Below are 27,215 nucleotides of genomic sequence, written 5' to 3' on the forward strand. Positions count from 1 at the left end.
CTTTTGGTTTTTATTTACAGTTAAGGAAGGAGGCAGTATCCAACACTTGTTGGTAGTGAAACTATATTCGTCTTAAACAACTTTAAAAGAGCTAATAAATTAAACTGAATATTTGATGTATAATGATATTAATTGCCGAAAGCTCATCAGTTCAAAATGCTTTTATAATTTTATTGTTCATTTTCAATATTAAGTACAAAAGAAAATATTTGTCATAAAATTGGTTTTCAGTAAAGTGCCAATGAAGTAGTAGGTTTTAGACTTTTACAGTGAAAGGAGGAGGTGATACCCAAACTCTTGTTTGTAGTGATTTTTGTTCGTTTCAAGCTTGATTTGCATACTCAACTTAAGTTTCACTCGTTTTAAGATTTATTTGTTAATTTACATTAATATATATCGTATGTTTGTTTGCATTGATTGTTTATTTAATTTCTGTCCGTTTTAAGTTTCATTTATACTTCAATAGAACAATATTTTTATTCGTTTTAAGATTGATTTTCATATTAAATCTAAGCAATACTCTCTTTAAGGTTTATCTGTTCATTTATATTATTACTTGTTGTATGTTTTTTGATATGATTGTTTATTTAATTTCTGTTCGTTTTGGATTTCATTTATTCATTAATAGTAATTTTTGGTCGTTTTGAGTTTGAATTTTAACCGGTATTTGTATCTGCTGAGCTTAAGTTTAAAATGGCCTTTACTTATAATTGAAAAACTAATTTTTCAGAAAGTTTTTTTTTTAATTAATAGCTAGAAATATTCTTGAAACTTTTAAAGGAGCTAATTCGATATAAAGTTAAAAGTTATAGGGCTGTTCTAGAGTTATACAAAATGTGTTTCAATCCCACTTTCTAGGGCTATAATGAGAGAAAGTACGTGAGGGCTAGGACACGTGTCGCGGTTGAAGGATTGCCAAATATTGTCGTTGTTTGCCAACCATCTAAGACCAAACGAGGTTCTTGTCCATTATTCAGAAAACACCAAGAATTTGGACTGCAAGATCAGACAATAACCGTTCTGTATTCGGATACAATTAACTTAGGCTCAAGGGAAAAACTACGGTAAATTTTTGTTAATCATATTATTGACATACAAATAAAGTAAACATACCACTCGATGCCTTTTCTTATGCTCTTTCCAAATATAATAATCAATTTTGTCGGAAATGAATTTTACCCCCACCCCTATATATACCAATTCAGGGTTATATTTGTATATTAGGGGGGTGGGGGTAAATTTCATTTCTGATGTAAATGAGAGGTAAGCTCAAACTCTCCCCCCACCCCCCTTATGTGCAAATATATACCCTGAATTGGTATATATAGGGATGGGGGGTAAAATTCATTTCCGACAAAAATGATTATTATATTTGGAAAGAGCATAAAAAAAGCATCGAGTGGTATGTTTCCTTTATTTGTAAGTCAATAATATGAATAATGAAAAATCTACCAAAACTACGTTGTAGTTTTGTTTCAATTAAATATTTAATATATAGAGCTGGCATTTTGGTTAGATTAGGTTACATTTTGCATGCACCGCCGTTATATTTAACCCCTACCCTCTAATATGAAAGTATTTTGCCCAAACTATATATATATATCCTATCTATCCCCCAAGCGTCTCACTTTTTTCAACCCGTATATCTGTAAATTGAATCAACTTGGGGGTTTTCTGAATAATGGACAAGTACCCCAAACGAAAACCAGAATATCCGCTAATGAAGTTGACAGACGTCATAAAGAAATATTTAAGGGAAATAAGAATTTCTTGGGAGGGTTTTAAAAGGGAGGCTCTCCATCGATTGTGATGGAGGAAGAGCGTGAGTAGCTGTGTAAAGATTCGAACTTGTGTTTTACCTAATGTAAGTACAGTGTTTGAGCTGCACGAGGGTTCAGTTACACGAGGGTTCAGTTACACGGGGTTTTAGTTAAATGGGGTTGAGTTGCACGGGGGTTGAGTTGCACGAGGGTTCAGTTAAAGGGGGCTCAGTTGCATGAGGTTTCAGTAGCACGAGGGTTCAGTTGCATGGGGGTTCAGTTGCAGGAGGGTTCAGTTGCACGGGGGTTCAGTTGGACGGTGGTTCAGTTGCGTGGTTGTTCAGTTACAGGGGTTCAGTTGCTTGGGGTTCAGTTACACGGTGGTTCAGTTACAATGGAACCATAAATTTTAATCTAGTTTAAAACAGAAAGGAATAGATTATATTCCTTCCAATTTTCTTGAGAACGGGTGGTCTGGACGAGCTATTAATGATGAAGAACGGGTAAGAGCACCAGAAAGTGGGAAAAAGATATGAATTTATCATTCGGGACTCTTTTCCATTTTTTATATGGGGTGCATATCTAGGGGAGATTTCTTTTTATTTTATTCTACCTTTCTTGTTCAAAGTCCGTGGCAAATCCACCACTTAAAGAATAGTATCCATTTGCTAGAAAAGTAACAAGGAATTAATTGCTTTTAAAAAGTAAGTTTTTTTTTGAAACTAGTGACGATGTATTTGAATTATGGGTATCAAAATATACCATTAATTATACCGTGTTTCGGTAGAAAGGATACCGCAAAAACACCGGTTTTTTCATCAACCGGCACCGCTTTTTGGTATCGGTGAAGTGGCAACATTGCTATATTTATTAAAAAATCTATTCAGTTAAAACTTTGAGAAGAAACAGAAAAGGTGTCCGAATCCTTAGAGCTGGAGCACTTCCTTATTCTAGGCTAATTTAGAAACCCGGTAGGCTAATAGAAGGTAAACAGACAACAAAAAAGGGAAATACTGACTACTTTTGGCTTTCTTGAAAAGGGGTTAGGTTAGGAAAATGAAATTTTCAGGGATGGGTCTATAGGCTAAAGTATGTCCCGGGAAAGTATTTTGAAGTACCTACCTTCACTCCTACTCCCTCTTGAGGATCCTGAAATTTGCCTACATGACAGGTTGCAATTTTGGTAAATATCTACCAAATCATATTATTGAGTTAGGACTAAAGTGAATACACCATTTGATGCCTTTTTTTATGCTGATTACGAATATAATAAGCATTTCAATCGGAAATAAATTTCAGTGGTCAAGTTCTACCAAATCATATTATTGAGTTAGAAATAAAGTGAATACACCATTTGATGCCTTTTTTTTAAGCTGATTAAAAATATAATAATCATTTCTATTGGAAATTAATTTCAGCCGCCCCCCCTCTATATCCCTAACCTAACCCTGAATTGGCATATATAGGGGGGGGGGGCTGAAGTTCATTTACGATATAAATGATTATTATATTAATAATCAGCATAAAAAAGGCATTGAATGGTGTATTCACTTTTGTCCTAACTCAATAATATGATTTGGTAGAACTTTACCAGAAGGGAAGAGTAAAGTTCTACAAAATCACATTATTGAGTTAGGAATAAAGTGAATACACCATTCAATGCTTTTTTTTTTGATGTTTATTAATATAATAACAATTTCTATGGGAAATGAATTTAAGCCCCCCCCCCCCGAAATAGGCTATACCTAACCTAACCCCGAATTGGCATATATAAGGGGGGGGTGAAATTCATTTCCAATAGAAATGCTCATTATATTTGTAATCAGCATAAAAGAAGGCATTGAATATATTCACTTTAGTCCTAACTCAATAATATGATTTCACAGAACTTTACCATTTCAGCCCCCCCCCTATATATGCCAATTAAAGGTTAGGTTGGGTTAGTTTAGGTATATATAGGGGGGGGGAGCTGAAACTAATTTCTAATAGAAATGATTAGGCTATTATATTTGTAATCAGCATAAAAAAAGGCATCAAATGGTGTATTCACTTTATTCCTAACTCAATAATATGATTTGGTAGATATTTACCAAAATTTTGACAAAACAACATTTTACCTTAATTTTCAGTTATCAGTTTCTTTTTCTCTAGCTTTAGTTATGAAAATGCAATTCTTATTATTTGAGTAGAATTTTAAGCCATATGAATGCCTTTTTTTATGCTGATTACGAATATAATAAGCATTTCTATTGGAAATGAATTTCAGCCCCCCCTATATATGCCAATTCAGGGTTAGGTTAGGTACATATAGGGGGGGGGGCTGAAATTTATTTCTGATAGAAATGCTTATTATATTTGTAATCAGCTTAAAAAAAAGTATTGAATTGTGTATTCACATTATTCCTAACTCAATAATATGATTTGGTAGATATTTACCAAAATTTTGACAAAACAACATTTTACCTTAATTTTCAGTTATCAGTTTCTTTTTCTCTAGCTTTAGTTATGAAAATGCAATTCTTATTATTTGAGTAGAATTTTAAGCCATATGAATGCTGTTTCTCAAAATTTAGGAAATGTATATGCATATCTTTAAAACCTTGCAAATTGGGATTGAGCAAAGTTGTGAACCTGAAAACAAAGGTAAAAGTCTACATTAGCTACTTGTGGATATCTTGGAAAGGGGTTAAGTTAGGAAAATGAAATGGTCAATATTTACCAAATCATATTATTGAGTTAGGAATAAAGTGAATACACCATTTGATGCCTTTTTTTATGCTTATTATGAATATAATAATCATTTCTATCAGAGATGAATTTTTGACCCCCCCCCCTATAGCCTATATGCCAATTCAGGGTATATATTTCTACATTGGGGGGGGGGGGGGGGGGGGTAAATTCAAACTTACCTCCCATTTAAATCAGAAATAAAATTTGCCCCCCCCCCTCTAATGTAGAAATATATACCCTGAATTGGCATATATAAGGGGGGGGGGCTAAAATTCATTTCCAATAGAAATGATTGTTATATTTGTAATCCGCATAAAAAAGGCATCAAATACTATATTCACTTTATTTGAAACTCAATAATAGGATTTGGTAAGTATTGACCAATGAAACTTTCAGGGATGGGTCTATAAGCTAAAGTATGGCATGGGAAGGTATTTTGAAGTACCTACCTCCACTCCTTCTCCTCTAGATGGTCCTGAAATTTGTGTAGATGATAGGTCTATACATATTGAAATTTTGACAAAACAATATTTTGCCTTAATTTTCAGCTATCAGTTTCTTTTTCTCTGGTTTTAGTTCCTAAGATACAGTTCCAGTTATTTGAATAGAATTTTAAGCCATATAAATGTTTTTGTTTTTCTTTAATTTAGGAAATGTGATTGCAGATTTTTGAAACCTCATAAATAGGGATTGAGCAAAGTTGTGAAGCTGAAAACAATTTTCAGCTACACTTTTGTACTTCATTTAAGCAGAAGATCTATTCTGCAAGGTTTCACTTTTATAACACACATATTTTTAAAGGTCATCAAAGGTCAGGACCCTCTAGAGGGAGAAGGAGCAGAGGTAGGTGCTTCAAAATACCTTCCCGGGCCATACTTTAGCCTGTAGAACCATCCCTGAAAGGTTCATTTTCCTAACTTAACCCCTTTCCAGGATAGCCAAAAGTAGCTAAAGTACAATTTTACCTAAACAAATTATCTTGGAAAGGGAAATGAAACTTTCAGGGAGGGATCTAAAGGATAAATTTCTAGGTTGCACTATAGGCTAATTTAGCTAGGATGAAAGGTAAATTTTTCATTGTTCATATTATTGACTTACAAATAAAGTGAACATACCACTTGAAGCCTTTTTTTATGCTCTTTACATATATAATAATCACTTCAGTAAGAAATTCAAATTTAAGCACTTTTTGAGCTCTTGAAAATGTCCAAAATATTTCTAGTTTTTGGGTTTAACAAGGCTTAAAACATCTGTTTTAAACTTACTGTTTCATTATAAATCCATTTTCCCCTCCCTATGTTTTATGAAATGATGCTACTATAAGCAGAGTTAGATTATTTACTCTCTCTCCTGTAATGAACAATGTGGCAGCACTGCTTCAGCAGATGTATCACTTCTACTTGTCTCTCTTTTGACAGTGTGTATTCAATACCATATCCATTATTTTGAAGAGGTCAGTGAAGTAAGAAGTTGACAGCATGCACAATTTAGCTTGGTCAAAGACATACAAGGAATCTGAAGCCAAAAAAGTGCTGCACTTGACCAATTAAAAATTTTTCTCTAAGCAGGCCAGCTTTTGAACATAGCCTAGTAAATAACCTGGTCAATTCAAGATTGATTTAAGATTGTAGATTAAGTGTATGGATGGATTTTGTGCAGATAAATGTTGAATTCCTTGTGCAGATATTTGTTGATAAAATCTGCAGACATCTGTGCAGATATATTTTTAATTCTTATGAGGTTTTGATCCAACCTAGGGCTGAAATTAAGAAATCAAATAATCTTAAGCCTTTTATTTTCTGGTTGTCTTTGTCAGTAAATTTGAAGAGCAATTATTGATTACCATGTTTGAATTAATAGCTATTATATGGAAACTCTCTTAAAGGGGAGTCATTTATACAGGGAGGGAGGTAGAAGTTGGAAACACCTTGATCAGAATATAAATAATACTAATGATATTTCTTTGTTTAAGAGTGTAATTAAAGAAATACTTTTTAGTAAGTATAAATTTAGTTGCTTTTTGAAGGAGACAGGGTAAATAAATCAGTAACTGATGACTCATTAGGGTATGAATACATGAAATTGTTTGCTATAATGTCTCTGGTGCTGCTCAGAAATTATATTCTAAACTGGGTGTTAATTCTCTTGTTTTATTTTAATGTATATTTTACCACCCTTTTGGAAAAGAGGGTGGTATATTTTACCACCTACCTTCTTGTGATGCATGTTAAACTGTAGTTGTTGTTTGTTTGAATAAATTCTCTTTTTCTGGAAAGGTTATTCCTAGATTGCCATATTGTTAATCTCCTCTGAAAGAGCTTTGGAGTTACCTTGCAAGAAGAAAGAAATATAGGCTACTAGAGATATAAAGGAATGGAGAAACTAGAAATATAAAGAAATGAACTAGAAATGTAAAGAAATAGAGAAACTAGAAATATAAAGAAAATACTGGAAATAAAAATAAATAGAGAAACTAAAAATATATTTAATAGAAAAACTAGAAATATAAAGAAAGAGAGAAGAAAAGAAAGAAAAAGAAATCTACTTCTGAACATACCTCACTAATTTGTTTCTAAATTCTAATGATTTGTTCATCTCTACTGCTAATTCATGCACCCACAAGGCTACTCAAAACACCAAGCCTGGTAAGAATTGGCTATGTTTGATATTAGATCACCACTTATTTCTTGCTATCCTAACACATTAGTGATGTTCTTGAGCATTTGAAACCCTAAGCCTGAAACTGTGAACAGTAATATTTTTCCTTTGCCATAGATCCCTTAAGACTGACTTTTGTCTTTCTTAATGCCTTACTTAAGCTTGATGGAGTTTTATTTTATTGTCAAAATAGCTGAATTTCAACATGGTTTGAAGTCACATGTAAAGCTGTTTTCACTGACAAACCAAATTCTAAAATCACAATCTGAATTTTAAATTTGCCATTCTGCTGATAGTTCAAATTATAAAAATTCTGTTCTACTGACAATAAGGATTTTAATTTCATTATCTAAAATGTGAATTTGACAACTACACTCAAAAAAAGATTGTGGATTTGGAATTGTTGATTTAAGGCAATTAAAAACCCATGTATTGTCTTTGTTTTAATTTGTATTTTGTTTTCTAAAGCTTTAACTTACAGATCTTTTGCTGGCTGTTGGTAATTTGTTTTGGTAAATACCATGCTGCGCCAAACTCCTTTAACCTGTAGTGGACACACCAGACCTGTTGTGGATTTAGCATTCAGTAAAGTTAGAAATAATGAATATTTTCTGATTTCTGCCTGTAAAGGTAAGCCTAAGTCTTAATGTCAGGTTATCATATCATTTATCAGGTTATCAGATTATCATTTTTGTGGAAGACAGACCAGTTGTTTTGGGCTGAAATAATAGGGACAAAACTGAACAAAACAGACTGATCATCAATCATTTCTGATCACTGTTACCTTTCAAGCAATTCTGGACCATTGTAAATCAATGGAAAGATCCCAGATTTGATTGTGCGATCTGTTGAAACACTAAACACGCATTATGAAGTAGGTGCCCATTTTTGCAGGGGGGGGGGTACCTATTGTTTTTTTTTCTTTCTTTATGAAATTTAAATAAAACTGATACTTGAATTTCCCAAGGCAAGTTAATAATAATTTATACAGTTTCTGTTCAATACTCTATGCAATAAAGTATTTAATGATATCTGTGAAGCTATAGATGTAAAGAAAGACTTTCAGCCGTTCTTGATAGATAGAAAGATGGATTTATTCAACAACTCAACAATGAATTTAAAGCAATAAAAGGACATAAAATATAAAATATCACCCACAAGACTCTATGACTGGGAATACAAGGAGAAAAATAATTTATCAAAACAATGTTGAGGACATCAAATCAAGGAAACCAAAAGGAAGAAATGATTTCCATGTGTTGTGAGGACTGTTTCAAAGTTTGAGTTTCAAGGTTTTAGCAAAAAAAGAAAAAACAGACATAAATGAATCTTCATAAAAAGTTTGTTCCCCTAACTTGTATGCTATCATACAGGGACTATTTGTATTGGGAGGCAAAATTTAGGAGATAGATAGGGTGACAGTAATGAGGGGGAGGGAATGGCTTTGATTACTGTTTGATTAATCTTACAATACATCTAAGAGAAATTTTTAACTTACAAATAGTATTATAAGACAAATTTATTTAGTAGCAAGAATTTCTTTCTGAAAACTATATTCTGTTTGGAAATTTAAGATCATCATAATTATATCTTCCGTGCATGAACTTTAAATACAAACCAATAATGTAATGTAAAAAATTAAAATATGTATATAAAAGGAAAAGGAAAAGACAAAAAAACAAACAAATAAAACTGATTGTCGTTTCCTGTTTAAGATTTGGATGCAGGCATAAATTATGTTGAGAAGTAAAGGGATAAATGTCTTTTACCTAAGAGAAACATTATAGACTATAAATCAGATTAATTTAAAGTAGATTTATATTTAGACTAATTTAAGATTCTTGATACCATTTTCTCAAAAAAAAGAAGAATAAATTGCTATTAGGAATTAGTACCTCATAATCAAGTTATTTATTCATCAATATAGACCCATTTTGCTTTTTCTCTTGGGAATATATTTGGAAAGGCTCACATTTTTTTTTAGAAAGCTTTCTTTTTCTGTTTTTGAACATCAAAAGCACATCAGTTTACTTTTTGAGGGGTATTGAACAAACCCTACATCTGTAACTTGTATTTATTTTATTCAAATTAATATTTGATAATGCTCATATTCTGGCTGTTACTGTTTTATGCATTATAGAAGATATAAATTCTCTTTCTCATGCAGTTGTACTTTCAAAAGTTTGCTAATTAGCTTTGGTAATTGGTGCCCTGGTAATTAGGTATTTCATGCAATATTTTCCTTGATTTTACTCACATTACATTTGTTACCAGTAATAGAGGACATAATATTTTTGGACATAGAAAAAGTCCATTTTGCCTTTTCTTGTGAAACTCTACTTTAAGAAACGTTGGTATATTATCAGTTAATCCATATTTATTCAAAATTATGATTAGCTTGAATAACCATGACATTCAAATTACCATTAATTGGTCTTGATTCTTCTCAACAGTCTGTTTCTGTAATATAAGGTATTGATCAATTCTATAAAATGTGGTAGAATAAAAATGAGACTGATGATACTACAAGTTATCTGGCAACCCTGCACTGTTGTCTGAGACAGCACGTGTATCAGGACCCTTCCATAGCTCTGTTCGAATTTGTACTCCATCTGATGACTACGCGATTTGTGAGACTGTGATTAGTGAAGTTATGTTCTTGTTGTGCATGATAGAATATCTCAATAGTAACTGAAACTCTAAAAAACGTAATTTTGATATCAGTAGATACATCAAAAGAATTGGCTTTCTATGCTGATTCCAAATATAGAAAATCATTAAGTTTCAGAAGCTGCAAACTTGGGAAAATTTGCCTGATTTTTGAAAAAGTGGGGAAACACCCCTCAAAAGTCAAGCAATCTTAATGAAAATTGTCCTACAAGATTCAGCTTATTAGAGAACCTTACTGTAGAGGTTTCAAGCTCTCATCTTCAAAAGTGTGGGATTTTATGTCTTTTGCCAGAAGAAAAATCATAGATGCGTGTTTATTTTTTTGTTTGCCCCAGGGGTGATCATATCAAACCGATGGTCCTAGAATATTAGGAGAGGGCTCATTCAAACAAAAATTAAAATTCCAGTCCCCTTTTGAAGTAACCAAAATGATTTGCCCTCATTTTGTAACTTTAGAAACCTTCCAAAAGGCTATAACAGACATACTTGAGACCATAGCAGTTGAAGTCTTCCAGTGCTACTACAAAGAGTGAGAACAACGTCTCCAGCAGTGTTTTGCTGCCCAAGAGAACTACTTTGACGGGGACAACGTTAGTGTGCGAATTAAATAAAAACTTTGTTAAGAAAAATCAGTCTCATTACTTTTCTACTGCACCTCGTATGCAATTGAAAATTCCTACAAGCTAGTGAGATTATTGCATTGAAGAGGTTGCATTTGCAGATTATTGTACTAACCTTCTAACGACTTTCCTAAATCACATCTTTAATTCTTAATTCCCTATTTTATCCCTATTTGAACTTTTATTTATCTGTTGTCTTTATGTTTGATGTGGTTATTATTCATTTTGGGTTTCATTTTTTAATTTATGACAATATCTGCATGTTTTAATTTTTTCTCGGAAAAAGTTTTTTTTTATTCTTTTATATATTAGTTCTTTTAATTGGCAAAGTTTTATAATTGGTTTATTATTGTAATATTTTGTTAAGTTTTTCAGTTTCTTTTAAGAATTGAAATCTTGTATTATACTTCAATTTTTTTGGGCAACATTCGGACATTTAGTCAAATTATTCTGTCAGCCACAAGTCTTTACAGTAAGAGTTTTTCTGCCTCATATTTGTCAGCCACAAGTCTTTACAGTAAGAGTTTTTCTGTCTCATATTTGTCTTAAAGTATAATTATTATCACATTTTTGTGATTATAGATGGCAAACCTATGCTAAGGCAAGGACACACAGGTGACTGGATTGGGACCTATGAAGGTCATAAAGGTGCTGTTTGGGGAGTTTCTTTGAATGCAGATGCCACAAGAGCTGCCACTGGAGCTGCCGACTTCTGTGCAAAGGTAATTAAAATTAGTGCTGGTTACAAATCATTGTAGTACCAAATCGCCTGAAGCCAATACCCCTGCGCACACTCCTCCATCATGCCAGTTTACTCAGAGCCTCACTCTAAACCCCCACTTATGAAGTTTCAATTTTTTTTAAGTCCTTCCTTATGATTCTCTCTGATCAGGAACGCTCTGCTTTCGTAAAGCTAGCTCAGCTTTAAAGTTGAACCTGACCTTTTTGCTCCATTCAGTTATGGAAACCATCACTTTCTCTTGAAGGAAGAAAGGTCGGAATTAGGGAATCAAAAGCGCGCTTTACATCGCGTCCTCGCAGGGCTAGTTGAGAATCAGAAGCATCAATCTATGTATTTGCAGCTGCTAATAAAAGCATCTCTGCACCTGATACAGCGTTGAAACTGGAATTGGTATTCCCTATAAACTGTAATGCTAGTTGTATCTCTGTTGATGATGTAATGTGACGTATGCAAAGTGTGGAGGAGGGATACTTAGAATCTTTCTTGTTTTGGTGCCAGCCCAGGGCCCCCTGGCCCCTTATAGATTGGTGCCAATTTATAAATATGTAGAGGTGCAAAAATGTATTTTTCATAACTAGTAAGGAGGAGCATAATTTTTTTTTTCGATTTTTTTCAATGAAAATACAAAAAGGATGTTTTTCCAATGAAAGTATTAAAAAAGTTATTTTTTAGTGAAAGTATAAAAAAATGACAAAATTTAAAAGGGCAAAAATTCTTGCGGTAAATTGCCCCCTACTCCACGTTGTAATAATACTCATTGGAATCTGCATGGCTTACTTAGAAGAATTTGCAGAGGTATGGAGGACGGAGATTGTTGGTAGATGGGACACATTTGGACTCTTTTAAGGTGGTTGTCTTAAGGTAGAATTCTTCAAATAAGCGTTTTGGTATAATTATACCCTTGGTGAATTTTACATTTAGCTTGTGAATTTTCTCTAGCTACGGTGTCTTTCACCAAGTATCCCGTAAAACTGGGGAAAAACTGATCATTAATAAGACAACAAGTATTTCAGTTCTTTTGCTTCAAGGGCTACATAGCATAGTCTAATGTATCCTGTGCCAAAGAGTATGGGTTTAGTAATAATTATAAACATTTTCGGCTTGTTTGGATCTCGGATAAAGAGTCATTCTTTAGAAAAGCTTAAAATATTTTGCGTTATTTGTACTGTAAATTTTAAAAATATTAGATGTCTCCTTGTTTGGGGTATGGTGAACGCTTTTAGAGGTATTGGACTTAAAAGGTTTAAACATCCTGATATCAAGAATTTGGTAACAGAGTTAAAAATCGGTAATATTTCTGTCTTTTTTTTAACCTTAGACGTCTTCTTTTCCCTTCCTCCCACACGAAAACGGAACTAAAAATATAAGGCGTTTTTTTATACTAACGTTTGTTTCTTTTTGGGATTCAGAGCAAAGGGCGGGGGGGGGGGGAGCTAAAACCAATAAATTACTCCGTGTGTGGGACTTTAGCCTAATTTTTATGTTCTTTTTGCTGCCTGTTCACGAAAAAAATTTGATCAAACAAATGGCTAAAGCAGCCATGAAATTTTTAGGGATGGAGAGGGATAGTTTGGGTATAAAACCGCAAATCCAAAAATAGTCATGCAATACTCGAGAAAACTTTTTCGGGATGTAAAAAATCTTGACAATGCTGGATAGGTAGGCTACATACGGAGAATTTTTTTTTAGGCAAGTAAAAATAAATAAAAATAAAGTCTTTGGTAATATGACTAAGATGTGCTCATAGATTCAGAAAAATTTGAGATTTCTGGTGGGCCTGTGTCCCGCCTGAAATTTATGTATGTGAAATGTATGTATTTTTTAATAAATATCAAATATGCTCCTAATCAAATTATATTGTGTTTCTATTAGTTTTTATTATGTTTATGATTAAATTTTATGTTTATGCTCCAAACAATTTATTATATATTATAATAAAGTGTTTGGGGCATACACTTAATAAAAATTGTAAAGATAAACTTATCTTTTTTTTATAAGTTATAAAGAATATTAATCAATATTTTGTCATAAATATATCGTATATTATAATAAAAATAAAAGTAGTTTATAATTTACTAAAAACATGAATTATACATTATCAAATATGTAAATATATATTATCAAATATTAATATTTAATATTAAATCCAAATAAGCTCCTAATCAAATTTTATATTATGTTTTTATTAGTTTTTTATTATGTTTATGGTCCAAAAAATTATAAAGATTGTTGATCTAGGGTTTTTAATGTATTAGAAGGCAGATAATCTGGGAAATCAAACTTTTAAGAATGGTTGAGAGTCAAAATTATACCTTGGGAAGGTGTTTTTAAGCCTCAGAGGAATTATGACGTTCGCAAAGAATCCTAAATGGCGTTAGTGATTTTTTAGCAACACATCCGTTTTGCAAATTAGAAAGGTTAATTGACTTCCGGACAAACGATAGAATTAAAAGACCTTGCATTCTATTGCTAAGCTGAAACACAACGTAACATCCTACAAACACTCTATTACCCTGCTACATCCTACAGGCTAACGATAGAATAAAAAGACCATGTATTTTACTGCCATCTGCCGGAGTAGAAATTCTAATAATTAAAACTACACAGAAATACATTAACAACAGGAAACTCACTATAGCTTTTGTTAAAAAATAAGATATTCTATTTTATTTAGTAAAATAGTTTTTCTATACCTAGAGGACAAGAGTTGTGTCTGACAAAAGAACTTGCTAAGGGGGATCCAGATCTCTAAGCCCTTGGCCTTTTGTGGCTAAGGCTCGTGGTTTCTGCATATTTATTGATTTACAATAGTTTTTAATCGTGATGAACTGTAACGTTTGCTCATCCAAACGTTATTAAACGTTATGTTATTAACGTTATTACGTTATAACCTTATATATTATTACCGTATTATGTATTTAACAATTTTTAACGTATTTAACAACCGTATTACGTTATAACAATATATATTACGTATTTAACATATTTAACAACCGTATTACGTTATAACAATATATATTACGTTATTACGTTATAACGTTATCAACGTTACGTTATTAACGCAATTAATTTTATTACGTTATAACGTAAAAAACGTTATAACGTTAATTAATTAAAAATGTATCTGACTTAATGCAGATATATAATAATAAATAATAAATTTAATGGAATTATAAAGGGTACTTCAAAATTCCCTAATTAATTCCCTAAAAACATAATACCCTTCGCCTTGCGAAGCTCGGTCCCCTTGTACTTTTTTTATCGTTTGTTCTCGGTTATTAACGTAAATAACGCTATTAACGTTACGTATTAGCTCGGTCCCATGTATTAAAAAAAGTACAAGGGGACCGAGCTTCGCAAGGCGAAGGGTATTATATGTTTTTAGGGAATTAATTAGGGAATTCTGAAATACCCTTTATAATTCCATTAAATATATTATTTATTATTATATATCTGCCTTAAGTCCGATATATTTTTAATTATATATCTGTTTTAAGGAGATATACTAGAGTTTTACAAAGACACTATTTCGATTTTAATCAGAGGATTTATTGCATTAATTTCTCCTAATGTTTTCACACTAGGTCTTAGCCAGGATGAATAATTCTGTATTTTCTGAAATTATTTTTATTATTCTAACGAAAGAATCTTTATTTTTATTGTTGTAACAAAAGAATCCAATCTTTAGGGTAGTAGTGGATGCTATTAGGGACATTAGATGCTAGTAGGGGTAGTATAGTATAGGCGGGGGTCATAATACTATTTCCTATAAAAAATAATGCTATGAATCGATCTGTCTTATCTGCATAATAGACTCTTTTATGCTAATATTTTTAAGCTTTTCGGGCAGATACTAATTTTAATCAGTTTTAGGGTAGGCCGACTCTTGCGGGAAGCTGAGAATTTTCGAACAAATGAAATATGAACAGATATTTGACTCAGAAAGGTGCAAATGAAACCAAAATGTACTGTAAAATTTGTATTGTACCAAAAAAATTCAAATATACCAAATTGTACCAGGACCTATGAATTGTACTAAAAATGGTACAGTCGTACCGCGTTGGCAACGCTGGTTAGCATACTGATGCTTTGCGGGTGTCTCGGTATTTCTAATTTTTCAAATTTAATTTTCAGTTCTCTGGTGGCAAAAGAACTGTATCAGCTAAAAAATGACAAATTTTGTGAAACTGAAAAAGGGAGAACAGAGGCTAAAGACCAAACATCAAGCTTATTTAAATGCTTAATCAAAGCTGAAACCAAGATACACGTGGAAACCAAGAAGGATTAGACAACTAGTCCCAAAAACTTATTTATTTCCGTATAAAGGCTCTTTGAGGCTTAGAAAATAAGGCCATTAAAACGTAATGCTCTAGGCATCTTACATCCGTTTCGTCTATTAAAAAGGTTAATTGACTTCCGGACAAACGATAGAATGAAAATTTTTTATTATATTTATGTTTATGTTTATTATGTTATGTTTATGTTTTTTATTATGTTTATGGTCCAAACAATTATAAAGATTGTTGATCTAGGATTTTTTAATGTGTTAGAAGTTTAACCTTTCAAGAATGGTTGAGAGTCAAAATTATACCCTGGGAAGGTGTCTTAAAGCCTCAGAGGAATTATCACGTTCGCAAAGAACGCTAAATGGCGTTAGTGATTTTTTAGCAACACATCCGTTTTGCCAATTAAAAAGGTTAATTGATTTCCGGACAAACGATAGAATGAAAAGATCCGGCATTCTATTGATACGCAGAAACACAATGTACCATCCTTCAAACACTCTATTACCCTGTTTTGGTTCGGCCTTTTAAAAACCTGATTGGTTCGTCCTATCTGTTCGGCCTTATTCGTGTTTTCGTTCGGGCTTTTTGAAACCTGATTGGTTCGTCTCTGTGAAGTTTTAAGCCTCAAAGTTTTTGAGTTACTGGATTTTGCGTATATATAAAATTGTTTAAATAAGGTACTAATTAATGTATAAATTACTGTTTTTTTTTATAAACAATGTAAATTTTTCCACTTTGACAAATTTTTGATCATTGTTTAATCAAAGCTAAATGGTTTAGTGTTTTACTGCTTTATTTAATTCATTTAAAACTACAAAAAGCATTAACTGCTAACGGAGAACAAGACTTATAAAGTTGGGTATTTAAATAGTAGGACATATATAGATAAAACATATAAACAAAATGCATCTAGAAAATTACTACTTTTTGTTATGATCACAATAATAGCGGAAATTAACCTGGTTAACCCAAAAACAACAAAAAAAACCCATAAAAACAAAGAAGTGCTGAGCAGGAGAGGCTTGGGAGTCTATCTCAACATGGGGGCACAAAAATTAATATAGAATCAAAATTATAATATATTTTAATGTTCAATCATCGGTGGTTAATAAACAATCTTTCTTTCTTCATTTCTTCTTTAATTTCCTTCTGTCTCTTCTTTAACTTAATTTAACATTGATAAAATTAATTTATTTCTAATATCCCTCTTTTAATTTCCAACGTTTCCTTCTTTAATTTCACCTAAGGCATCTGCGATAAATCAGTTAGAGCTTTGACAATCATTAATGGTTAATTAAGGTAAATAATGATAAATGGTAATGGTAATAATCATAATAATAAATAGTAAATTAATGGTATTTGGTACTTAATTCAAATCCTAGACTTTTCAAAACTTACAAAAAGAATACGGTGTGTTCCAGGACGCCAATGAGTCTAATGCCTTTTGAAAGTAAGTAGTGATATTTTTCTGTATTTGTAGGTTTGGAACGCGTCTACAGGTGAGGAGTTGCAGACGTTCAATCATCCTCATATAGTCAAAACTGTTAGCTTCTCACCTGAAGGAACTGAATTGGCAACTGGAGGAGTTGACAAAGTCATTCGTGTCTTTGATCTCAACAAGACTGATGCAACTCGTAAGTATTTTTATTTTTATTTTGTTTTACCATAACAAAATTGAGTTATTTTAATTTCAATTCTTTTCTTTAATTTTATTTTCTTTTTCTTCAATGTATTTCATTTATTTTGAATTTCATTTTCATTCATTTATTGCTTAATTTATTTTGTCTTTTCATTTATATTATGTCAATGCTCCCATGCTAACCAAAAAAAAAAAAAAAACTATCTGAGTTTTACTTGCAACATATGGCATATTTTTTTCAAATTATATCTGCATTGTAGAAAGAGGGAGGGGGATGGAGTATCCTACCTGAAATTGGATAAAAGACTCCTCCTTCTCAGAAAAGGTGCAATGCCAATTTTATATATTTTGAGCACCACCTCCCCCCAGGGACACTCTTTAACTCCCATCCCTGTAGGGTACTGATTAGCAAGTGGACACAATATAAGGGTCGGTACTTGTATGATATACCCCCTACCTAATATTTTTTTGATATGTTTTTGTATCATGGTGCATTAAAAAAAAAAAAAAAATCCTAGGAACCAACTGTGGTAGATTATTTCTGGAAAATGGTGTCTGTTTAAAAAATGGTGCAAATGGAATATGGCTAGATGGTTTTTTGTGTATATGGTATATCGGTGCATTAAAAAAAAAAAAACCTAGCAACTAACTGTGGTAGATTATTTCAGGAAAAGGGTGTATAAACCCTTTTGTATGGAGATACGTGAAAATAAAAAAATTCCTTTTTTGAAATACATCCGTCTCCTCTATTGATTCAGGACTGGGATGTTGTGATATTAGCCTTGTAATCAACAAGTAATTAATCCGTGATAAACAAGTTATAAACTCGGAAACTGAGTTTTCCCGAAGTGTGATAGAAATGGGATCTCAGTTCTGGGAAACACCACTTTTGATGTATGTTCTTACTGTGTTTTGATATTGGACTTGTATATTGCAAAATATGTCTCTGACCTATAATAAGCCAGCTTAAATATCATTCGATATCCAGCTTACATATTGGAAGCTACAGTGATGACAGTGGTCAAATATGGCTCTGAAGTATGGGCGCTCCGAAAAGTGGATGAAGATTTGCGACATGAATGTCTGAGAAATTGCCTAGGGATTGTTCTAGGTACCCGGCTGACTGACCATATTTCAAACAGTAGGCTGTACGAAAAGTGTGGTTCAATTCCGCTTTCTAGGGCTATAATGAGAGAAAGGTTAAGATGGCTAGGGCACGTTCTGCGGCTGAAGGATGACAAATTGCCAAAGATTGTCCTTTTCGGCCAACCGTCTAGGGCTAAAGGGAAAGCAGGTCGTCCGCGGTTGGGGGTGTGAAGACGTCATAAAGAAAGATTTAAAGGAAATGGGAGATTCCTGGGAGAGTGTAAAGAAGGAAGCTTTCAATAGACTGAGATGGAGGAGGAGCGTGCGTAGCTTTATTGGCCTCAGGTGGTTTGCTGCTACGGTGAGTTGTTAGTAGTAGTAATTATATATAATTTGAAGAAAGGGTAAAAATTCAAGGTAATTTCTGAAACAGTTACTTATCTTATTTGATTTATTACAGTAATTGTGCAATCTGAATGATTTTATTAATTAATACAAAGAATATCGTAGAACAGAAACTGGCACTAGTATCAACAATAAAACCACTAACGTCATCTACTGTTGCTTGGAATGACAGGTAAACAAGCGTTTAAAGCCTAATAGTGAGGGCCCCAACTACCTAGAGTGTCAAGTAGGCAAGTGACCCAATTTATATAACTGTTATATACAATTTATATAAACGTTTCTTGGCATTTCTCAGAGACTGAGATCAGACAGATATTAATATACTGACCTTGCTAGTGACACTAATTACACCGATTTTGCTTTATTACAACATTAAAATAGTTACATGAGCCATTTGATGCTAGATGGCGATGGTATTTTTTTGGGGTAGCACCATTTCCCACTTGTAAGTTACCTATGCTCCTTGAATTAATATTTTGTCGAACGTGACCATTCAGATCAAACTAAGTCAGAAGAGGTAAAACGTGTGTTTACTTAAGATACTAGGTGGTGATGGGTGCTGAAGAGGGTATGAATCCTAATTTGGGCTCCTAAATCATATAGCATTGAAATCATTGTTTAACTCTAATTTGAACAAGGGTTAGTATGTAAACCTTTCTACTAAAATTTATGCATGAAATGTATGTTCTAAGGATTTTAACTAGAGTTTCTTGCCCCTGAATTTTATGGTTCATGCTTTGTCCAAAGCTATATTTGTTCCTGTATATTTTTCTATTCTGTCATAAATTCTATCGCGAAATTTTCATGAATGGCTTTTTAAATGAGCTAGTCGAGTGGTTGCTGTATGATATTCGAGTGGTTGCTGTATGATATTCGAGTGGTTGCCCTATGATAGTCGAGTGGTTACCCTATGATAGACGAGTGGTTGCCATGTGATAGTCGAGTGGTTGCCCTATGATAGACGAGTGGTTGCCCTATGATATACGAGTGGTTACCCTGTGATAGTCGAGTGTTTGCCCTATGATAGTCGAGTGGTTGCCCTATGATAGACGAGTGGTTGCCCTATGATAGACGAGTGGTTGCCCTGTGATAGTCGAGTGGTTGCCCTATGGTGGACGTGGTTGCCCTAGTGGTTGATAGTCGAGTGGTTGCCCTATGGTGGACGAGTGGTTGCCCTGTGATAGTCGAGTGTTTGCCCTATGATAGTCGAGTGGTGGCCCTATGAGAGTCGAGTGGTTGCCCTATGATAGACGAGTGGTTGCCCTATGATATACGAGTGGTTGCCGCATGATATACGAGTGGTTGCCCTGTGATAGTCGAGTGTTTGCCCTATGATAGACGAGTGGTTGCCCTATGATAGTCGATTGGTTGCCCTATGGTAGACGAGTGGTTGCCCTGTGATAGTCGAGTGTCTGCCCTATGATAGTCGAGTGGTTGCCCTATGATAGACGAGTGGTTGCCCTGTGATAGTCGAGTTTGCCCTATGATAGACGAGTGGTTGCCCTGTGATAGTCGAGTGTTTGCCCTGTGATAGTCGAGTGGTTGCCCTATGATAGTCGAGTGGTTGCCCTTTGGTGGACGAGTGGTTGCCCTGTGATAGTCGAGTGTTTGCCCTATGATAGTCGAGTGGTTGCCGTATGATAGACGAGTGGTTGCCCTATGATAGACGAGTGGTTGCCCTGTGATATACGAGTGGTTGCCCTGTGATAGTCGAGTGTTTGCCCTATGATAGACGAGTGGTTGCCCTATGATAGTCGATTGGTTGCCCTATGGTAGACCTGTGGTTGCCCTGTGATAGTCGAGTGTCTGCCCTATGATAGTCGAGTGGTTGCCCTATGATAGACGAGTGGTTGCCCTGTGATAGTCGAGTGTTTGCCCTGTGATAGTTGAGTGGTTGCCCTATGATAGACGAGTGGTTTCCCTGTGATAGTCGAGTGGTTGCCCTATGATAGACGTGTGGTTGCCCTCTGATAGACAAGTGGTTGCCCTGTGATAGTCGAGTGTTTGCCCTGTGATAGTCGAGTGGTTGCCCTATGATAGTCGAGTGGTTGCCCTATGATAGACGAGTGGTTGCCCTGTGATAGTCGAGTGTTTGCCCTGTGATAGTTGAGTGGTTGCCCTATGATAGTCGATTGGTTGCCCTATGTTAGACGAGTGGTCGCCCTGTGATAGTCGAGTGTTTGCCCTATGATAGTCGAGTGGTTGCCCTATGATAGACGAGTGGTTGCCCTGTGATAGACGAGTGGTTGCCCTATGATAGACGAGTGGTTGCGCTATGATAGTTTTCGACCCTTAAAGAACCATTTTAGCTTTAAATTTAAGGTTCTATAAACCTTCCTCCAACCAATAACAAATATTATGCATGGTCTTTACTATAATAACGTTTACTATTGGACTGATTATTATTTAGCTCATTTTTTTTCTGGCCTTCATAAATGGTTTAGTTTTTCACTCTGTCTACTTCTCTAGGCTTCTCTGCTTATTTTTTCTCATTTATTCTATAGCTAAATGATTGAAGAGTTTTCTTGGAAGGGGAATGTGAGGATGGGAGTTTCTTGGAAAACACCTTGTTTGATTATTCATGAATTTTTCAATGATAGTTATTTTGTTGACAACTTTCATTAAAACAGAAAAGAAGATTTTTTTAGCTATGAAAAGTTTGTTGTGAAAAATTTTGTGAACGGTGTTTCACAGTAGCATGATTTTTATGAAGTTTTTAGGGGGGCAACATATTTTGTGTACGTTATACCACGTTGAACCATGGAACTGAATAAATCTGAAGCAAAACTAATCATTTAAATTTTGGTAACGTTTTTTTTACCGTAAAAGCTCAAACATTGTCAGTCTGTTGAAATTCAAAGATAATTATAGTTTCTTAAGCTTTTTCGTGTATTATCTTCTTCATTATCTCTTCACTAAAAAAAAAACACTGCACAATTTTAGCGAAATTACAAATTAGAAGAATTTGAGTAGGGCACTAAAAGGTATAAACAATTTTTGTTATCCTTTTTCCGGAAAAAAAATTATTTTTCTGAATTTTATATTCTTTATTGAATTTCTTATTTAATTTTATTCATTTTCTTAAATTGTGTTTCTTTCAGCTGTGTGTACAATCCAAAGCCACACTGGCACCGTCAAGAGAGTTTGCTTTTTGAAACATTCCCAGTTAGTTCTTAGTTGCAGTGATGATTCGACTATCAGAGTTCATGATAGGAGATGTGACATGGTAAGTTTATTTGATGACTTGTGCTATAACGAGACAAATGTTGAGATGGCTGGGGCACCTTCTGCGGATGAAGAATGACAGATTGCCGAAGATTGTACTTTTTGGCTAACCATCAAGGGCTAGCGGAAAGCGGGTCGTCCTCAGTTGAGGTGGGAGGATGTCATAAAAGAAGATTTAAGGGAAATGGGAACTTTCTGGAGGGTTTAAAGAGGGAGGCTTCGAATAGATTAGGGGGGAGGAGGAGCGTGTGTAGCTGTGTTGGCCTCAGTCGGTATGGTGCTGTGGTGAGTTGTTAGCAGTAGTAGTAGTAGTGTGTTTATTGCGTTATATTGTTTGTAGACTTGTGTTTTCTTGTTTTCTATAATGGGACTAAGTGGTGAAAGCCTCGGAGACGTTTGTTCACCGATGCCTTCGTTATATTGTGTTATATTGTTTGTAGACTTGTGTTTTCTTGTTTTCTATAATGGGACTAAGTGGTGAGAGTCTTAGAGACGTTTGTTCACCAATGCCTTCGTTTATCTTCGAATCATCAGGTGGTCTGGAATTCCTAATAGCGAATTAAGAAGCTGTTGTGGCAAACATGAAGGGCTATCTCTCATCATCAAAAGACGCCGCCTCACGCTCCTTGGACACACCTTGCGTTGCTCCAAAGATATGATACGTTGAAACTCCCTCATCCACGAGTTAGCATCCTCCTGGAGACGACGGCCGAGAGGACAGAAGAAAAATCATTGGCAAAAGTTCAAAGAGGGGTTGGAACCATAGACATAGACAGACATAGACATTTTTTACTTTACCAAAAAAAAACAACACATTCAACTAACATCAGAAATAACTAGACAACCACATTAAGATTAAAAAAAAATCCTGTTGGTGGCTGTATCTACTAACCGCCCATTAATCAAAAATAGATAAAAACAATAATAATTATTAATAAATTCTTATTTTTTCAAAAAAAAGTCAAGAAAACAATTTACATTGTCACACTCTAACCATCCTCCCCCTTCCCTCGTCCTCCCCCCAAACGCCAAAAATTATCCTCATTTTTCAATAAAAAAATTATTTAACTTTTTCTTAAATGAAACTAAGTTATAGGCCGCTCTAGTACTATCCGGGAGACCATTCCATACCGAAACACCTATGTTCCGTAAAGCAAGACTTGACCTTGTTGAATGTCGGATCTCAATGACCAAATGGTCAACATTTCATGTAGAATATTCATGGTAGAGAGAATTGTGGGAAAATACATTCCAGAAGTACTCAGGAGATAACATATTCAGACACTGATAGACAAAAACTGATAACTGATAATCACGCTGCTGCCCATCCTTCCGAATGCCAAATTTTTTGTAAGATTGGGCAGTGCTTTCAAAATGGCACATCTCTCCGATTACTCTGATTGCTTTATTCTGAACAATTTGTATCCTTTTATAGTTGCTGATGAAATTACTGGCCCACACCGAGCATCCGTTCCCAATATAAGGGTCTACAATACCGTTGTAAATGAGCTTGACGGTTGACAGAGGAAAGGTATGCTTCAGTTTTTTCAGTATCCCGAGTCCTCTGGCAACTTTAGCTGATACTATCTCACTGTGTTTTTTCCAGCTGAGATTGCAGTCGATATGAAAACCCAAGTAACGGAGGTCATATACTTGAGCTGTATCATCAGCAACTGAAGTAACAAACCCATCACTTATATAATACCGCAATGTATCTACGTAAACTAGGAACAAGAGAGGTCCCAGAACGGAACCCTGCGGCACACCACAAGTAACAGGCATCAATTCACTGACAATATCTTTGTGCACAACACTTATAGACCGACCGAAAAGATAAGATTCAAACCAACTTAGAGCACTATTTTTAATTCCAAGACTTTTTAACCGCTTCAAAAATATATTAAAATTAACTGTATCGAACGCTTTCTTCAAATCAATAAATACTGTTAAAGGAACTAAATTTTTTTCAAATCCATCATTCAAATTATCTAAAAGGTGATGCATTGCGTGCAATTTTGATTGACGCTTTCTGAAACCGAATTGACTATCACTAACAAATCCAAAAGAATCTAAATAAGAATAAACTTGGGAATAAATAACTTTTTCAAAAATCTTAGAAAATAAAAGTAAAATTGATATTGGTCTATAGTTTGACAACTCTTTCTTGTCACCTCCTCTGTAAAGTACAATCACTTTAGCTTGTTTTAACGCACGTTGAAAGTCACCTTTTCTCATTGATAGGTTCACTTGGTATAGGAGAACCGGTAGGAGGTAAGCACTTACAACTTTAAACGCCTTAAGTTTAAGTCTATCCATTCCAGCAGAGTTTGACTTTATTGACTTAACAGCCTTACTTACATCATTCAGATTACACTCAACAAAACTAAAGGACTGGGATTCACCTCGGTTGTCAAGGAATTCCTGTTCCGAAAACTGGTCACTATTCTTTCCTGTCTCGCTAGAAATATTACTACCAATTCTAGAGAAATATTTGCAAAATTCATTTGTAATATTCTTCTCATTATGGCCACTATGACCGTTAATTTCCTCTTTTTCTGGGAAAGCTGAAGATTTGCCAGTACCGAGCACATTCTTTATAGTTTGCCACGTACCTTGCATATCACCTTTGTGTTGTTCAAACTTATCAAAATAAAACTGTTTCATTGTAGTTCTGCGAAGGGAATTTACTTTATTACGAACCTTACGAAATGCTTCCCAACTACTATCAGACTCACAATTCAGGTATGCCTTAAACAGGTCATCCCTCACTTGCATTAGGTCAGTAATTTCATAGGTAATCCATGGCTTACGGGGGGTTCTTATTCTTTTCTGGATCTCAAGAATAGGACAGCACCTATCATAGATTGGACAAAGAATATCAAATTTATCAAATGCTCGAGACGGATCATCATTAATATCTGTCACTTCTTGCCAAGACAGCACACTGACTTCATCCTTGAACTTCTTCAGATTCTCGGCCTTCATCTCCCGTGAGAGATATTTCTCTTTAGCTATTTTAGGCTTCGAGATTAATCTGATCGTACAAACTGATGGGAGATGATCCGAACCTGGAGTAACTGACACATCTGAATGCCATTGCGCAATGAGGTCAGACGAAAAAAATATATTATCAATTAAAGTTGCCGAATGTTCTGTAATCCTTGTCGGAATAGTAACAGTTGGGTAGTAGCCATGACAAAGCATCAAGTTCAAAAAATCTAAATTAGGGCCGGCACTTTCAGCAGATCGAAGTTGAAATCACCAATAAAAACACACTCGTGATTCCTTCGAAGCACATTAGTCATAAACTGCTCAAAATCCCCGAAAAAATCATCCGGAGTAGCAATAGGCGGCCGATAAACCGAAGATATCAAAATCTTTCTTTTATCAATCTGGGCTTCAATAGATAATATTTCCAGCCTACCTTCATTCCAATAACAAAAATTATTCAGAACTGTAAAATTAATACCATTCTTCACAAGAAACACCAAACCTCCTCCCCTCATTACTGTCCTTGATTTACCAACAATTTGATACCCTGGAAAAAAATGTGACGAGAGAAAATTCTCCTGCGTAAAAAAAGATTCACAAATCCCAAGAATATCAATACTACGAATATAAAAATCACTAGCAGCTGAATACAGGTATTTACTTTGGCGAAGCGGACCAAAAATATGGCCAGTTAGATCACTGGCTATAGGTACCGAAAGAATATTCTCAAAACGAAACGGTTTACTTTGTAGAAGTTCCATTCGGGAGGTGGAATAATTTTTATTCATATTGCCGACAGACATCTGAAGAAAAATAACAGAAATCTTACAATAAAAGGGGTTTTCCACTTATCGACGTGCAACATAATTTTAATCAAATACTTCAATACCAGTATAGAGACAATTAGAAATCCGCGAGACAAAATTTTTACCAAAATATAAACACGCGTTGCATGTCGGTTACCGTGGAAAACCCTTCCGATCACAGAAAAAAAACGCATTATATAAGGTCGTCAATCGACCAGATACGCCGGATCGGGGCAGTATCAGTTTCACGCACAAAAATACGGCCTTGATCGGACAAGACACTACGATTTCCATACTTATCTCTCGAAGTGCTCAAAAGATCACGCTTTCTTTTGTGAGATTCTCGGCTACAAATAGCCCTGTGCCACTAAGATTTTTTTTGCTTTAAAAACATGACGGGCTATCTCTTTAGATTGAAACTGCACGAGAACAGGGGCAACTTTATCTGGTCTTTGATCATTATTAGATCCAACACTAAACCGCTGAACACTGACTATGTCTGAGTCGGTAACGTTAGTCAGACCCATCTTCACGAACAACACGTGTTTCATAGCATCATGTACACTCTGCGAGGAAGTCTGCTTGACCCCGTTAAAAAGCAGGGAATCATTTCTCCCTTCCTGCTCAATGTCATCTAGTTTAAGCTCAAGCTGGTTAACGCGGTTTTGTAGCAAGTCGATCATGTGCATGCAGGTTTTCAGATGCTTTTTGATCAGTTCAAACTTAGGCTGAAACTCAACATGAACCGCATCATAGATTTCAGAGACCATTGTTTCGACCGGAAATTTTGACCGGACTTTTTGACCCCGTTAAAAAGCAGGGAATCATTTCTCCCTTCCTGCTCAATGTCATCTAGTTTAAGCTCAAGCTGGTTAACGCGGTTTTGTAGCAAGTCGATCATGTGCATGCAGGTTTTCAGATGCTTTTTGATCAGTTCAAACTTAGGCTGAAACTCAACATGAACCGCATCATAGATTTCAGAGACCATTGTTTCAACCGGAAATTTAGCATGAATGTTAGCTGCAGTTTGCGAGGTCGATTTATCAGCTTTTCATTAATTTTCCTGTCAATTTCCTTCGCTAGATTTTGCTTAGTAGCCGCAAGTTCATTCTCTGTAGCAACCAAAAGGCTACGGAGATCAGCAGTGGGATCCGATAACTGACTATCTGTTGCCGAACCTTGCCCTTTCTTAAAAACTGCCGGTAAACATCGGGATGATTTTTTAGTTCATCAAACGCATGATTTACACCCTTAGTTTTCTTCGTTGACGCATCCTTCATATTCTCGTCAAAACTAAGTAAACTAGCGACTGGTATAAGATGACGATCGTGTTTTTTCCCGTAGCAGAAAACAACAAATTTGCAGTCACCGGTATTCGTCTTCATTTCCTCTAGGATTCAAACCGGCCAGAGGGGATAACCAGCAAACTTAGCAAGGAATAAATCACCGATTTTAACATTCGGAGGATCTATGATGGCAGTAAGAAGTATCAGGAAGCAGCAGGAAGTATCAGGAAGCAGCAGAATTTGATTAGCAACAGATAAAGATGATGAAAAGAAACTTATCTTTCAGTGGGCAGGCCCACGGATGGCATTGG

General features: G+C 34.7%; 1 protein-coding gene across 2 annotated transcripts in view; it reads left to right on the top strand.

Moving 5' to 3' along the window:
* Positions 1-2,668: 2,668 nt before the first annotated feature.
* Positions 2,669-27,215, top strand: part of wmd (serine-threonine kinase receptor-associated protein wmd) — a 36,449-nt gene continuing 11,902 nt past the window's right edge. Inside the window, exons 1-5 of one of the 2 annotated variants that reach the window (XM_089103672.1) lie at positions 2,669-2,746; positions 7,630-7,778; positions 11,021-11,160; positions 16,947-17,100; positions 21,698-21,822. In XM_089103672.1, coding sequence (XP_088959798.1) covers positions 7,670-7,778; positions 11,021-11,160; positions 16,947-17,100; positions 21,698-21,822 — 528 coding nt within the window. In that variant the 5' untranslated portion in view covers positions 2,669-2,746; positions 7,630-7,669. The remainder of the gene's footprint in view (positions 2,747-7,629; positions 7,779-11,020; positions 11,161-16,946; positions 17,101-21,697; positions 21,823-27,215) is intronic. The other variant, XM_089103673.1, reaches the window with a different exon arrangement.

This window comes from Artemia sp. Qi Xiang Cuo, chromosome 17 (assembly GCF_049724085.1).
Source record: "Artemia sp. Qi Xiang Cuo chromosome 17, ASM4972408v1, whole genome shotgun sequence".
NCBI classification, from domain to species: domain Eukaryota; kingdom Metazoa; phylum Arthropoda; class Branchiopoda; order Anostraca; family Artemiidae; genus Artemia; species Artemia sp. Qi Xiang Cuo.